The 15,963-nt window shown below is 33.2% G+C and overlaps 1 protein-coding gene across 2 annotated transcripts in view; it reads left to right on the forward strand.

The window, feature by feature from the left end:
- The first annotated feature begins 8,487 nt into the window (after nucleotides 1-8,487).
- The window catches only part of Syn1 (Syntrophin-like 1), a 330,275-nt gene continuing 322,799 nt past the window's right edge, over nucleotides 8,488-15,963 (forward strand). For both annotated transcript variants that reach the window (XM_075369801.1, XM_075369802.1), the window contains exon 1: nucleotides 8,488-9,565. In XM_075369801.1, the coding sequence (XP_075225916.1) occupies nucleotides 9,079-9,565 (487 nt within the window). In that variant the 5' untranslated portion in view covers nucleotides 8,488-9,078. The remainder of the gene's footprint in view (nucleotides 9,566-15,963) is intronic.

Raw genomic sequence — 15,963 nt, forward strand, 5'->3', positions numbered from 1 at the left:
GCCATTATGTTTGTATTTTTAACTGATGCGTTAATAGAATATTGATAAAGTACTTACATGCAGTAAAAATTATTCCATGTGATTATTATTTTACATTTATATCGATTGATATTGTGACATATATTTAGATAGTATTACTGAGACCTATAAATAAAATTTTAAAAAAGTAAAAGTTATATAAGGTATTTTTTAATTTTATTATTTAAGTCCAACTTTCAAAATCACATAAAAACCTTGTTAAATTCCTGACAGATTATTCATTTTTTATAAAGTTTTTAATCTACCGTGCCCAAGTTTTATGTGTAATTTAATGAATCACAAGCAGCGGAAATTAAATGTTATAAGAAGATAAAGATTGAATCTTTCAAGAAACAAAAGGAGACTAAAATGAAATCCTGGCAAAGAAAATAGACCAAAGTATTTTGCACTCATTTGGGAATCTCAAACAGACAAACTATAGATGAATGATACAGAGTACAAAGTAAAAGAGTCGAAGACCATGAAGTGGATCTAATAAGACTTTTACTTTCCTGTTGGATATCACTATAGTTTTAGAAGGGAAAGTATTGTAATTGGTCCAATTTGGGCATATGCTGTTTTCACTAGATTTTGATTTTTGATGTGAAAAGGAACCCAAAAAACCAGATGGAAATTTTCCGGATGTTAACATTCATATGTACATGCATATGAAAGTGTGTGTTCAGTGTTGGCATCTAAATCACCTTATACCTCCAGAACTCCTGGACCGATTTTCACCAAAATTGGCCAGATTTTTTCTTTATATGGGGCATTGATGGCATTAAATTTTCAATTTAAAAGGTCAAAGGGGCGAGGTTGTAGAGCAAGGTCACTTTCAGTATCTCGAAACTTTGCCTAGTTAAGGTCATATTTTTCTTAAGCACATTTGTTAGCTATAAAAAATATCTGCAAAAACCTTTCCAAAATCGCACCCCCATTGCAACAAATGCTCCAAGCTAGTGGCTAAGTGGGCATACTGAATCAATAGTGTACCCCCTGACACCACAAGGAGTGCCAGTGTCACAGTTTGCCATTGTGGAATTTCCCTGTGAGAATTCCCTCATCCTCTCCCTTTGCTTTTTCCCTATCCCTCATCCTCTTAGACCAAGAAATTTTAAATTCCACTGGGTTGCCAACCAAATTATTTTTTACACTTTAAATATTAATTATTTTATTTAGTTAATATTTCAGAGGTTGGTAGCACTGATGTACAGCTTTTGCAGTCATCTTCTATGTTGTGATGTCATGGGTGAATGTCAGAATTAAATAAATTAATTAAAGTGTAAAAAAGTAACTCGGCCTGGTTAGATCTCAAACTCAATCGCCTAGTCAACTCAATAGCTGGTGCATTAAGCCTTGCATCTACACCAATCTACCGACTGTACAAGCAAAATTTGTTCAATATAAGTTGCGAAATTACATTAGTTTAGTTAGTGCCAACCACTGCCACCTGTGCAAATTAAATACTATATGTGGACGCACACTTTAGTTAGAATTATTGAATTAAATGAATGAAAAAATAATATTTTTAAATAAAATGATAAATATTTTAAGTTATGTGTGTAAGCTGTGCCACAGAAACAACCTACAGTTGTAGGAGTTTCCTGCAATGCAGCTTTAGCCGCATGACGGGAAAGTTCTACAACTGTGTTGTCATCAGCTTTTTCCTTTTAATTATGGATTGTGTGGATGGCTATTTTGATAAATTACATAGGAAGGAAAATCGGTGAGTTGGGAAGGTGTGTAAGGATAAATGCAAGTTCTTGATGGTCTATGTCTTATTCGTTGTCCAGTCAGCTTAATAAAAAAATTATGATGCCAACATCCACTACACAGTATAAACAAATATGCATAGTTTATTTTTACATTAATATTATTTTCATTTATTTTAACCTATCATATTTATTTACCAACTTGGTTTGAGGAACTTAATAATAAAAATTATGATTATCAGTATCAGAAGATTGTTGATAACAACATATAACAGAGACTTACTGGTTGTATTTAGCAGCACAGGCATTGTGTCTCAAAATTGTATTGGGTTTTTTTTTAATGTGAAAATAACAACACTGTTGCGATATTTAGAGCACCTCTTTGCTAAAGGTCTCTTCATGTCAGATCAGGAAATTAAGTTTTTGAAACACTGAATGAATTTGGTTAATATCTAACTTTAAATATGGATAAAATCACTACAATCTGCTTCTTTGTTATTGCTAGTCACATGAGTAGTATCTCGTTTGAAAATAATAGCATTTTTGTTGCTCGTTACATAAAACGTTTGAAAGCTTATTTGTTTTCATAGAATGATTTAATTTGTAACCAGTCTAAAAGCCATACTTACAAACACTTTCCAAAAAGACTAACAGGATGAACTGCAAAATAAAATATGTGCTTAAAGTAAATGATTACCACAGAATGCTGACAAATAGTTGTGGTTAAATTAACGAACAAAACAAGATCTAGATTCATTACAATCATTTACATTAAACATTGTAGTGAAAAATAGGATACACATTAAAAAAACAGACTGTATTGTTGATAAAGAATCGCAAATAAAACAAAATGGACATTTTAGACAAAATTAGTCCAACAAATTTTGACTTATTTGGTTTTTACAAACTTGGCTGCTCAGACTGTCAAACTACATATAGGAATACAAGTAAGAGGATACAAGTTTTCACATAATTCAAAATGCACAAAAACATTTCACTCAAGTGCTGAATCACTTTTGCTAATCATCTCATTAAAACAAATCAAAAAGCAAACCTTGCCTGTAAATGACAGGATTACAAACTTTAGCCCAACAAATGTCCATAAAAACATTTTAAATAAACACAATTAAATCAAGCATATCATGAATGAAATAGGTATTTCAAACAGTCTTGATTATTCAGAATAAAATAGTGTGCTGACTGGTACTGGTAAATAAATATAGTTCAAATAGTAAATTAAATATTCTAAAATTTCCTTTTGTTTATATTTACAAATGCTGTCTCTACTAAAACCCCTAGTATAGAACATTGTGCTGTGTTATGCAGCATAATGTCGTCAGCTCCTCTTTCTTGTAAGCTGAAGCCTATGAAGAATAGAATCTTGAATTAAGTTTTATTTTTAATTAAACCAACCATATATAAAGTATAATGTCAAATTAATTTAAAATGATTGATAAATTAAAAATTTCCTTTTACAAAGTATAATTTTGTTGAATTTTTAAATAATTGCCTATTAATAAATTAAATTTTCATATTGCATACTTTGTATAATGTGCATTTAAATGACAAATATATTTACCAATTAACATGTTAAAAATTATGTTCTGCACCAATTTATTATCACATTTGAATCATTTCACAGAATTATTACAAACATATGGCTTATTATCAGTTCTCTGTGGTTATTAGTTGGTTAGCTGGCATCTCTCCCGCCACCCCACCCCATTCGGTCACCCTAGAGCATAGACTAAATGTCCGTACAAAAAAACGGCTACTGTGCCTCTGAAACAGATTTGCGATCTCGTTTTCCTATATGCTCCTAACTTGCGTGAGCGGATTAAGCAGGGTGCCGTACAGCACCCGCTTAAGTGTCCCTACCGCTCACTTGTCCACATTAAAACTAAATCGGAGAGGCGCACCCCTTGTTACAAATTAAAACTATCTAGTTATTTATTAAAAGACGGCAATTTAAACCGCCACGCCTCGGTCGCTGTCAGCCAGCTAGTGCCTGTCCACCATTTAAAGCGCTTTGAGCTTTTACTGGCTGGTGGCCAGCGATTATTTCAGAGAAAGACTTCCCACAGCTACTGTGGGAAGTCTTTCTCTGTAAGACTTCCCACAGTCTTACAGAGAAAGACTGTGGGAAGTCTTTCTCTGTAAGAGAAAGACTTACAGAGAAGTCTTTGTAAGTCTTCTTACAAAGACTTGTAAAGAATCAAAGCCAGCTATTAAGAATCAGTAAAATCCAATTTAAATTAAACAATCTAATGATGGCGATTGAACATCGCAACCTCATCAAGGATCTCCCACACGGTCCGACAATGCGGCACTAGCCACATTGACTTGCCGTTTATGAGCGGCCAGTTTTCCCCCTGACCTCTAAGTTCCAGGGTGGCCCCCCAAGAGCAGGGCAGTCGAACAGATGTTCGTTCGACTGGAACTCCCCGCAGACACACAACTCATCAGTCGCTAGGCGAAACCTGAACAGATATTGCATCAAATTCACATGGTTTGTGAGCACTTGTGCACCCGCCGCCCTTAAAAATGAATTCGAGGCATACCATCCCCCCAGATCCTGTATAAATCTATACAGAGATCTTCCCTTATTCGTGGTGTGCCATTCATGCTGCCATGCCTCCATCGTGAGGCTCCATAGCCTCTTCTGCAGGCGGGAAATGGGCAACTGTACGAAATTTGGACCCGGTGCATTGTGATAGCCCTTCCGCTCCGATTCTAGCCTGGCTCAAAACCGCATCCCAAATGCCTCGGTTTCCCGACCTCTTCGCAACTTCCACATGGCTGCTTGAACTTTCACCACTAAATCGATTGGGAGAGCCTTTCCCAATATGGTGGTAGCCTCGTAGGAGGTTGTTTTAAAAAACGCCAGTGCATACTATTAAGGCTCTGCACTGAGCACTCCTTAAATTTTGAGGCAGTGCTCTGTTTCTATACAACCTGTGCGCCCAGACTGGCGCCGCATATGCGATCATACTCTCGAAGACACCTCGGTACACCAAGTACATTTGGTGACCTGACAGCCTGTAATCTTTCCAAGCGATCCTTCTGAGTTTGTGCATCACAGAGACAGCGTCCACCGCAACTTGCCTTATGTGGTTGCTAAAAAGCAACTTATCATCAAACAAAACACCTAGGTGTTTTGTGAGCACATTCACAAAGGGTAAGTAAGGGTTATGAACCCTTACTCGGCTGATTACACAGCCTTTATATTTAATGTGGGGGTTTCGACTGCATGATAATTTGTCTGCGCCCTTCAGAAGCATAAACTTCATCTTGGGCACAGAAATCTTTAAATTTTGCATGTCCATCCAGCCCTCGGTGGTTGACAAAGCCGCCTGCGCTCTACTTTCTAGCTGTGGTCGTGAATTGCCACGAACTAAAAGGACACAGTCATCGGCGAAAGCCTGGCCCGTGACCCCTTCTGGGAATGTCAAACCCAGAAATCCATTGAACAGCAGGGGACCGAGAATGGAACCCTGCGGACTTCCCCTGGTGACGGATTTTTCCACAACTAGGTGTGCATCTTTAAACAGCGCCGTACGGTTAGACAAGTAGTCTCGTACCACGGCCTGCAGGGCTCCGGGAACATTGCGGCGCTCCAAAGCATAGAGGACAGAACTCCAACACAAGGAAGGAAATCCTGCCCCTCTATATCAATAAAAATAGCCAAAACATATTTGCAGTCGGCGCTTTCCACCTCGGTTAGAGCATTTAAGATGCAATCCTCGGTGCCAACCCCTTTCATGAAGCTATATTGGCCTCGATTTAGAATACAGCTCATATCGATGCTTTTCTCGAGCCGTTCCACAACCAGCCTTTCAAGCAACTTGCCGAGAACTGGCAAGAGGCTGATGGGTCGATAACTGCCGACTTCACCAGGATCCTTTCCAGGTTTCAGGAGTACCTTCACCAAAGGCATGTTCCAGCAAGCGGGAAAGCAGCCCCAGCTTAGGCATTCCGTGAACAGTCTGCCAAGCGGCTCTCTTATGACAGGCAATAGATGGTGAAAAATATCCGGGTCAAGTTGGTCAATCCCCGGTGCCTTCTTCAGTGCCATTCGAGAAACCACTCGGTCTATATCATCGGGTTTCACGGTCCGAACACCAGGGAATGGTGTTTCACCCGCCCTAACGCCGATTTCCGCTTCACCCTACGGAGCATCTGGAAACAGAGCATCCAGGAACGCCCGGTAAGTCGCCACAGATGTTACACTGTGGTCTCGACCACCTAACCCGCACCAGACACTGGATAACACATGCAATGGCCTCGGCTTGTAACAAGTCTTTGCGAGCAGCCAAGTGGTTATTAGTTATATAGTTTGTAATGCTGCTTTTATTGAAGGTTTTTCTTGATCCACACGAATACAACCAATTACATTTTTATTTAAAAATTAGCATATCAATGATTCTTGAAATGATTTATATAATGTGTAATTATCTTGTAAATTAAATAAAGTGTTTAATCATTCGTCAATGATTTAGTTATATTCATCCTTTCTTAGAAAACAATGAAATACTATGCTTTAGTTTATCAATCTGCAAATTAAAATTTAGTGGTTAGGCGATGTAGAACTAGATGAGTTATCAAATTTATAACCAAAAATGCTACCAGGATGAACTATGCAGTTCATCCTGATAGTCATGCAATGAAATATCTACCTGAAGCAAATGAATACCACAGAATGCTGATAGATAAATCTCGTGTTTAAATTTCAGAATAAAGAAGATGCATTACACTCATTTACATTAAACACTAGTTAAAAATGGGCTACAAATTTAAAAAAAAAACAGAAACAGTCCGTATTGTAATTAAAAATAGTTTTTTTTCTTGTAAATAATTATATAAAGTTATTTCCTTACATTACTGTTATTTTTGCTTGCAAACCAGATGTCTGAGACCGCAGACGGCTAGGGAGCACAGCCCTACTAATATAAATATAAAATATTTTTCTCTCTAGGCTAAACAATTTTTACTAAATGCTGCAATTGACCGAGTGATTATGGACTTATTTGATACACCTGGGTTATAGTTCCAATTTTTTCTAATGTCTAAATATTTTACTTTTTGTAAACTGGTGTTTTTTAATTGATTCTTTTTTTCTATAGAACCTGTATAATAACTTTAAATTTATTAATCTACTATTTTAACTTTGAATAATTTCCAGTTTCATTAAAAATCTAATGTCAATTTTTTTCTTCTTGGAGTTGCGTAAATATTAAGCTTAAATTCAAGGGTTCTACATTTTTTTACAATGATTTATATGAGGACATTGACATACATGAGATTACTTTATACGAGTTATTTAAATCCAGTAAAATTTAAAAAAAAATATAAGTATCCTTTAAAGGTATAAGGGAAATATAACTATTTTTAAAATATAAGTTATTGTGTGCTGGTAAAAGGTGGATTATATTAATTGTTTATAACATATCAGCAATACTGTGTAAATTAATTACCATAAATATTAACAGTAGTCCATATAAATAATAATCTATTCAGTAAAACATTTACTGTAACTTATGACACTGAACGATGTAATGTACAAACAGCAATAGGTATTGACAAATGTTACAAAGAAAGATTTACATAATACATGTAAATGAATTTAAAGTTACAATGCAAGCCTTTTTCATCTGAATTAGTTTGCAACTAATAAAGGAGGTTAAAATCATGTTGAATTAATGAAACTTGCCACTCTACATTGAAGAGAGATAATTTTTTTATAATGAGAACAGATGAAACAGCTATGTCATTATTTGACTCAGAAACCAGTAATATAAGTGTGGATAAATTGGTAACACATTTCCTATTTATAAAATAAATTTAAAGTTCTGAAGTGCGCTGTACATAACAAGTTTGCTTTACTTTTATACATTAACATACACACACACACACACACACACATATATATATATATATATATATATATATACAAAAAAATATTTTAATGTGAATAATTGGAACTATATTTACACATTGTACTGAATACCTATATTAATTTTGTAGGTCATTCAGAAATTAATAATCATAGTACATCAATATTCAGTATTTTATTAACTACAAGGACTATAACTGAACATCAGCCTCAATTGATAAATTATTTTTTTGTGACGAGATGAATTTAGTAATGTATAAAAAATGCCAAGTTTGGCTATTTATTATTTGTACTCAGAACTTTATAAATTAAATCTTTATTTCATTACTCTTTCTTTGGGTTAAATACAATTAATAAAATTATTTTCAATTGGAAATGTATCACTAATTAAGGTAATAAAAAATAAAATAAAATTTTATCATTTCTAAATCAATATTAATAAAATTACCTGTTAAAAAGACAATTGAAAGGGGCGGGTGTTTTGTACCTTCGGGTACTGATAAAGAAAGGAATCGTCAAAACACAGAATTTCATAAAAATTGATTGTCATTCATCAGATAAATTCGAAATAAAAGTATCAAATACTGAAATAGATTTCGTATGAATGTAAACTGTTGTAATTAACGTTCAGTAGGCTTTGCAAGCTCAAGTTTGTTGTATTATTTACCGAGTTTTGTTAGTTTAATAATTTAGAAGAGACGTTTAACATAGTTTTTTTGCACTTATTATGTGCACTGTTTGTTTCTCTGTTCGTTTTATCTGGTCTTTTATTTTTATTTTAGGGAGTCTTTCGAAAGAGTCACGAACTATAAATACAGAAAGCATAGGAAGGCAGTGACAGTCTGCCGCTGGATGTAGTTTGCAAATGGCGTTGCGTATGTTTTGTTGTGATGCTTCGTCTGATGTTTTCAGTCGTGTACGCTTGTGACGTTATAAATAATTTAAAAAAATACGTTATTTATTAATTTTTTACCTCTTCATAAGTCTAGTGTAAATGTTATGTTATTCAGTGTGAATGTTGTCAATTGGAATCAACTTTTATTAACTGTTGTGTTTTAAGAGAAAGTTTCTTGTACATCTGTAGGCTAGCTGTCAAAACACCGTCCGTTCATTCAAATGTGTATCACCGTAGTTGTTTACTTTATATACTTCTGTAATCGATATTTGTAAGACCGTATCGCCTAAGTTAGAGATAAAATGCGTGTCGTAATTGTGAATTAAAAATTTTGAATCGTAAAATTGAATGCAACAGGTCACAATTTGAGAACTATTAACTTCCAAATTATGACGAAAGATTATTGTATGTTTGATGCAAGATGTTATAAAGTTAAAGTATCTTGATGAACATATTGCTGTTATTTTTTAATGTGAATTAAATTAATATATTATTGAATTAGTGAAAAATCTATTTTTTCAATTAAATTACCGGTATATTGCAATAAAAATATTTAAATCATGGTTGAAATTGCAGGTGTAGGTTACGGACGGTCCGGTTTGTTAGAAACTCATGTTCGGGGTCAGTGGTATAGAGTTTTTGTTACATTAGAAGATGATTACTTAAGCATAAGTCTGGATGAGAGCTATGAAAATTCTACTGCACTTAATGGTACACTTAATAATAACAATAATAACAACACAGTTGATTCATCTGGAGGTTTGATGGACAGTGCTGATGTTCCAGAATCGGTTGCTAATCAGAAGAGATTGGTTCGTGTAGTTAAATCTGATAATAATGGTCTAGGTATATCAATTAAAGGTGGTAAAGAAAATAAAATGCCAATACTCATATCTAAAATATTTAAAGGTATGGCTGCTGATCAGACAGAACAATTATATGTTGGTGATGCAATATTGTCAGTTAATGGAGAAGATCTTCGGGATGCCACTCATGACGAAGCAGTTAAAGCACTTAAACGTGCAGGAAAAGTGGTTGAATTAGAAGGTAAGTCATCCTAAATCTAGAGGAAATTAGAAATTTTATTAGAGAAGTTTTAAATTTGAATTTCATTTTTCTTCTCTTCAATTTTATATTCTGTCTTGCTCATAGATAGCAGAACTGTGTACTAGTGTTTGTAGTTTTGAATAAGACAAGACTATTAAAACTATTAAACTGATTTTATTTGACTCTGTTAGATAAAATGTATCATAACGTTAAGGTTCTCCCCTTTACCCAAATACAATACTCTGGTATAGATATGAAAATTATTCCAGATTGTCAATTGTTTTAATCTTACTAGATAAAATTTATTACGTCAATTACTTTATCCAGAAACTTGTTTGTTAAATCTTTATAGAAATTTTGTAAGAAATCTTTTTGTAAACCTATCCTGGTGGACTTTGATATGGTTTGACGCTTTGAAAGAATATCAGTGTTTGAGAAGCTAGTTTAATAAACCACAAAAACCTTTTATTTATGATGTATGTTACACATCCAAGTACATTATGTCAGTAATATTATTAGTCTTACTTCAGAAACAAAATAATTTAAGTTAATTTGAAATAAAAGATAAGGGTAATTCGGAGCAATTATTTGATCAATCTCAATTTTTATCCTACTATAATATAGTGTACCATAGTAAATATGCTTAGGATCAGGAGAAAATAAAAGATGTAAATTTTGGAGAGTGGATGACCTGTGCAAGTCAAAGCTCGCACCGTGTTAGCAGTACTGTAGTCAATTAGCAATCAGTTTTGTGAGTTATTGTGGTCTGTTCAAATGCTAACCAGTTTGGTGGAGAGAGGTAGGGTTAAGGATATGATTAGAGCACTGTGAAGAGAGGTTAGGGGTAAATCTCATAAGATTTGGCAGTACTAAACTCCATTTTATAGGATATTTAAGCAAATATATATTTAAATGAAAATACAGTCACTACGGAGAGAGTCTGCACCACCTATTCTTCACACCGTGTAGGTATGGTGTAACTTAACACCATTTTATTGGATATTTGGCCAAATTTATATTTAAACGGAAATATAGTTACTACAGAGAGACTGATAGAACAATATACCATATATACTGTGCTATTAGTCACGTGTACAATGAAGAATAATCTTACGGTGAGTGCCATCCAGTCATTTTCAGCGGTTGACTCTGATGACAAGTAAGGTTAGTTTATGGTTTGTTTTGCATTTTCGGTATTTAATTTATATTATTCTTCATGTTTTCTATCGATAACGTAATCGTATGTCAGTATGAAAAAAATTTGTGTTGATCAAGTAATCGCTCACTATTATCAAAATTAGGATTAAAAATAATGTTTTGAATTATTTATTAATAGGATCATTGATTTGACAATTTACCGTTTTAATGAATAACTATCATCGGTTTGGATCTTTAAAAAGTAGAATCAGTCTGTTTACACTAGGATTAGATATTTATGTATTTGAGTGGAGATTTTTTCATTTATTTCTTTTAATTTTTCTTGTTTTCTTTGCACAGTCATTAGATTGATTTATTGTTGTTATCCTTTGCTCAATGTTACGTATGTTTTAACTATTAATTTTTTTTTTGCATAACTGATCTGTTGAATTAAATTTTTGAGATAAATTAGTCTGAGTATTTTAAGTTTTTGTTGTTTCATAGTGAATTATATCGGGCTCTGTTAAAAACTATAAGTAGCTGTTCTTGTTGCAGCAGATGTCATATTAATGTATGTGCTGTACTTTATTGCTCTGTAGGTTGGTTTTCATCAAATTCTTACAAATTTTATTGTTAGTTTTATGAATTCATCATATTTTCTTCTTTGGGTGACATTTAAATCGGATGTTTCCTCATTTGTATCGATTTGTAATTGTTTGCGAGCATAATAGATCTCATTCCACAGCTATTGATTTCATTCATAGTAATATATGTATGATACATATAGTATATATGTATGTTGTAAGCTAGCTTAAAACTTGCATTTTAACCTTAAACTGTTTAGTAATGTTGTAGGTGTAATTTAATATCCTTTGTCATGTCGAGAATCAGAGTGGACTTGTGATATTTACACCCCTGAAGTTTTTGAGAGAATCGAATGAATTTTTAAATAGGGTTTCGTTAAGTTTGATATGATTGCAATCATTTTCTTTTTCATTTAATTTCTAGAACCGTAGACTTTTATTTATCACGCGGGTAGTGAGTTCAAGGAAGTTGATTGTACATTTTTTGAGTTAAGAAAATATTGATCTCTTAATAAGAAAGGTTACAGGCTGAAAAGTTTGGTTCTATTTTATAATTAAAAAAAAAATTATAGTTACAAACTTATTTATTCAAATTAGCAATAATAGTCTACTAAAGTTCACTTTTTTCTAATAGTAATTTAAATAATGAATTTCATAACACGTGTAAAATGTTAATCACGATCGGTATCTGAACCTAGAACATCTTGGATAAGAAGCATATTGTTCCTCCGTGTAATCTGGAGATCAGTATGGAAGCTGTTACTTAATCCTTTGCATTTTATGTTAGTTAATACAGCTCTATCGATCGATGATTCTTCATGGTCTTATACGAATGAACTTGTTTTTTCTGCCTGTAATTTACATAAATAAAAAATATTGGTGATCATTTAAAAATGAATGTATTTGTTATACAATTTTTGCCTTATTCTTCAGTAATAATGCTCTGATATGTTTAATCACCCTCTTTTGCAGTCTGATTATAGTATAAATCCTTTGAATAAGAAGCCATATATATATGAAATAAAACTACATTGATGTAGTTTTATTTCATTTACGATGTTTCTCATTTTAAGAATGCTAAATAATTTCTTTATCGAGTTTCTGTCTAATTAATTTTTATAAAATTCCTTTGCCCCAGTATGTATTTAGTTAGAAAATATCAATTTGATTTTAAATATATGGAATTTTCATTCGCATTTTTTCATTTTAAAAAGACAATTTTTATTTTATGTAAAATTAAATTATCTTCGATTACTGAACATTAAATAATTATTTTTTTTACATCAGCGCTTCTTTGTGTTTTGTCATTTATCCCCTGAGGTTAGACTTGATGGTTAGCGCTTCATTTCTGATTTCCAGAACCGTAAAACTGTTTGGTTGATTTTAATTTTCATTTTTTTGCAGAGTTAATTATATAAAAAAGTATAGGTTTTTTATTTTATTATTATTAATATTTTGTTGAATAAATAAAGAATGAACGTAGTATGACACTAAGTACTAAAATTATGCGTACAATTATTTTAGAATTTTTTAGGTTTTCGTTTCAAAATTTTTTTTTATATGGGCTCGGAAGACAAAATTGTATAAGCACTAATATATTGCAATTCTTTTTCCAACTGAATTCAAATTCGTCAGTACTGAATTTTTTTCTTGACTTTTATTTGGTAACATAAGAGAGTGCTGATCGCATCAAATAATTTTGATCGTTTAATTTATTTGGTCGTTAAGTGAATTTTTTGTTTTTAGCTTTTTTAAAATAATATTTTAGTAAAATGTCATTCATATATTTCAAACGAACAAGTTCTGGGTTGTAATTGTTTATAATTATAATTTTATATTGAGAATTTTTATCGTGTAATAAGTTTTTTGTCACAGAATGCTTCAAAGGTTGCATCTTTTAAAAAGTTTTTCCTTATTAATTCGCGTCTTACTTATTTATTCAATTCGATAGTTAATTTTATAAGTATTTTCAAGGTCGGATGTATTTTTTTTCTTAATACTTAACAAGTTCTGCTATCTACGTGTAATTATATGTTATTAACTTCACGCTCTAGCGTTGGTATTAATATACACATTTTTACAACATAAAGTGTCGTATGTAATAACTTGAATTACACGACTTAATCGCAAGATTTTTTAATATTTTTAATTATGAAAACCTTATTGTATAGTTCAACACCGTTAATGTATTAGCCTCTTCTGTACTTTTAATGTTTGAAATGCTATCTAGGTGTGAGGGAGGAGAAGGTCATCTAAATTTCTTTATTTATTTGTTTAAAAAAATATTACCTGTAAGTCACATTTATTTTTCAATTTAAAATGAATTTTCCGACAAAATAAATTGTATTATAATACCACGGTATCTGTTGGTCGATCCACGAAATCTTTCTCTTTCTGTATTAAAAAAAAGAAAAAAAAGGCGCTTGTTGAAAGATGTAAGTGATTATATGTTCCTTCGCGTAGTCTTCCTCTTCAGTACTGCAAGACATTTTGGCAGTATTTCAGCTATTATACAGTTTTTTACAAACTATCCGTTCATACTTATTGATAATTCGCGAAGCTAATCTTGAAAATTTAACGATAGTCGATCCGGTTTAAGTTGCAGTAGCTAACTTTATGAATTTAAAATATTTTCAACTTATGAGGTCTGTTCAGAATATAACCGAACTCTACTTTTTTAATCTTTATTCAGTCATCAATAGTCTCAAAACGGCGTCCTTTCATTAGCGATTTTAATTTCGAAAAAAATTCGTAAGGACCCAAGTCTGGCGAGTAGGGAGGCTGAGGGAGGACACTCATCTGCTTTTTGGCTCAAATCCGACGAGTTGACCGAGTGTGCGGCGCACTGTCGTGGTGGAGGAACCATAAGTTGTCTCGCCATAACTCCGGTCTCTTTATCCGGATTTTTCACGTAACCGTTGAGAAACTCCTCGACAGTACGTACGGTTCACCGTTTTTCCTCGAGGCAAGAATTCAACATGTAAGATTCCTTTTAAAATCGAAAAAAACACAGAGAACATCATCTTGATATCGGATCGAGACTGAAGCGCTTTCATGGGGCGTGGAGATCCTTTGCCGATCCGTTGTGACGATTGACTTTTGTCTCGATATCTTAGCCGTAAACTCGACTTTCGTCTCCCGTTACGATCCTTGCGTGAATGTTTCATCGTCATCGGCGTGTTCAAGAAGTCGCCGACAAACGTCCACTCGTTCTTTTTGCTGTTCGGTCATCAAACGGGGAATAAACTTTGCCGCAACTCGTTGCACTTTCGGTGTATCACTCAAAATGTCACGGCACGATCCGATCCAGATACTAACTTCTGCAAGTTCCTTGACAGTCAACGGGGGCGATTTGCACGCACCAGTTCGTTGATTTCCTGAACGCGGGTGTCATCAGTTGAAGTCTAAGGCTTTCCTGGTCGAGGGTCATCTTCGATCGACTGACGACCGCTTTTAAATCGTAAAAACCATTCGTAACATTGCGTACGATCCAGAGCATCATCTTCGTAAGCTAGTTTCAAAAATTGAAACGTTAAAAGTTTTGCCCGGTTTCACGCAAAAGTTTACGTTGTATCGTTGCTCTCGAAAATAGCGCATTAAAAGAATCGCCACTAACAGTTAAACACGTTGCACAGTCACATCCAGTGTCGGTGGATGTAACGAGTTACACGAACCAGGAACACAGTCGCCTACGGATTGTAAACGGATGAAGCTGTAGGAGATATCTCTTTTCTTTTTAGCCTCCGAAACCACCGTAAGGTATTAATTCAGAGGATGAACGTAAATGAAGTGTAGTCTTGTCAACCTAGTCTCAGGTCAACCGTTCCTGAGACGTGTGGTTAATTGAAGCCCGAAAGAACACCGGTATCCACGATCTACTATTCAAATCCGTATAGAAGTAACTGCCTTTACCAGGATTGAGTCTTAGAACTCTCGACTTCAAAATCAACTGATTGTTTCATTGATCGAATCGAGTTCACCACTAGACCACGAGATATCTGGAGACTTCCAGAATACCGTATGAATAGAACAGATTTTTTAAATTAATTTATTTTTATTATATCCTATTATATCTGATACCTTTTTTCTTATCGATTCTGAAAAAAATTACGATCAAAGGATTTCATTCGTTTTATATGATACCTTATAAATCTGTCGTATTATCAGTAGGCCTCTTGAATATTAATTTTGGTTCTATATCGTACTTTGATAAGTGCCAGAATTAACAGTCACGCGATCTTTTAATGGGAGACTATGAAAAGAAAACAAAAATATTTTTGATTCCGTGGAATGAACGACGAGGTAATTAAAAATTTATCTAAATGTATTTCTGTATAAGAAACGTTATATTTTTTTAGTCTGACGTAAAGATAAAATTTTTTACGATAATAAAGTTTTAATAAGAAGATAATGCAATTTTTTGATGACCTTTTTCTCCCCTTATCTTTGTAAATAAATAGTTTTTTTGTGGTGTGTGCCAACGCTTTAGATTTAGTTGTGTCTTGATATTAGAAATAAACTAGAATTGAGCATGATTTTTTTGTATTAAAATCTCTGTAGTTTATCTTCGTTCAGTATTATTAACGTGCCGTATATTAAGTAGTTATGTATTTTAATATAGTTTTACACTCTATATTTCGTTTGTAATTTATTTGATGTTCTTAATGCTATTATTTA

The sequence above is a fragment of the Lycorma delicatula genome, chromosome 6 (assembly GCF_047948215.1).
Source record: "Lycorma delicatula isolate Av1 chromosome 6, ASM4794821v1, whole genome shotgun sequence".
Lineage (NCBI taxonomy): Eukaryota > Metazoa > Arthropoda > Insecta > Hemiptera > Fulgoridae > Lycorma > Lycorma delicatula.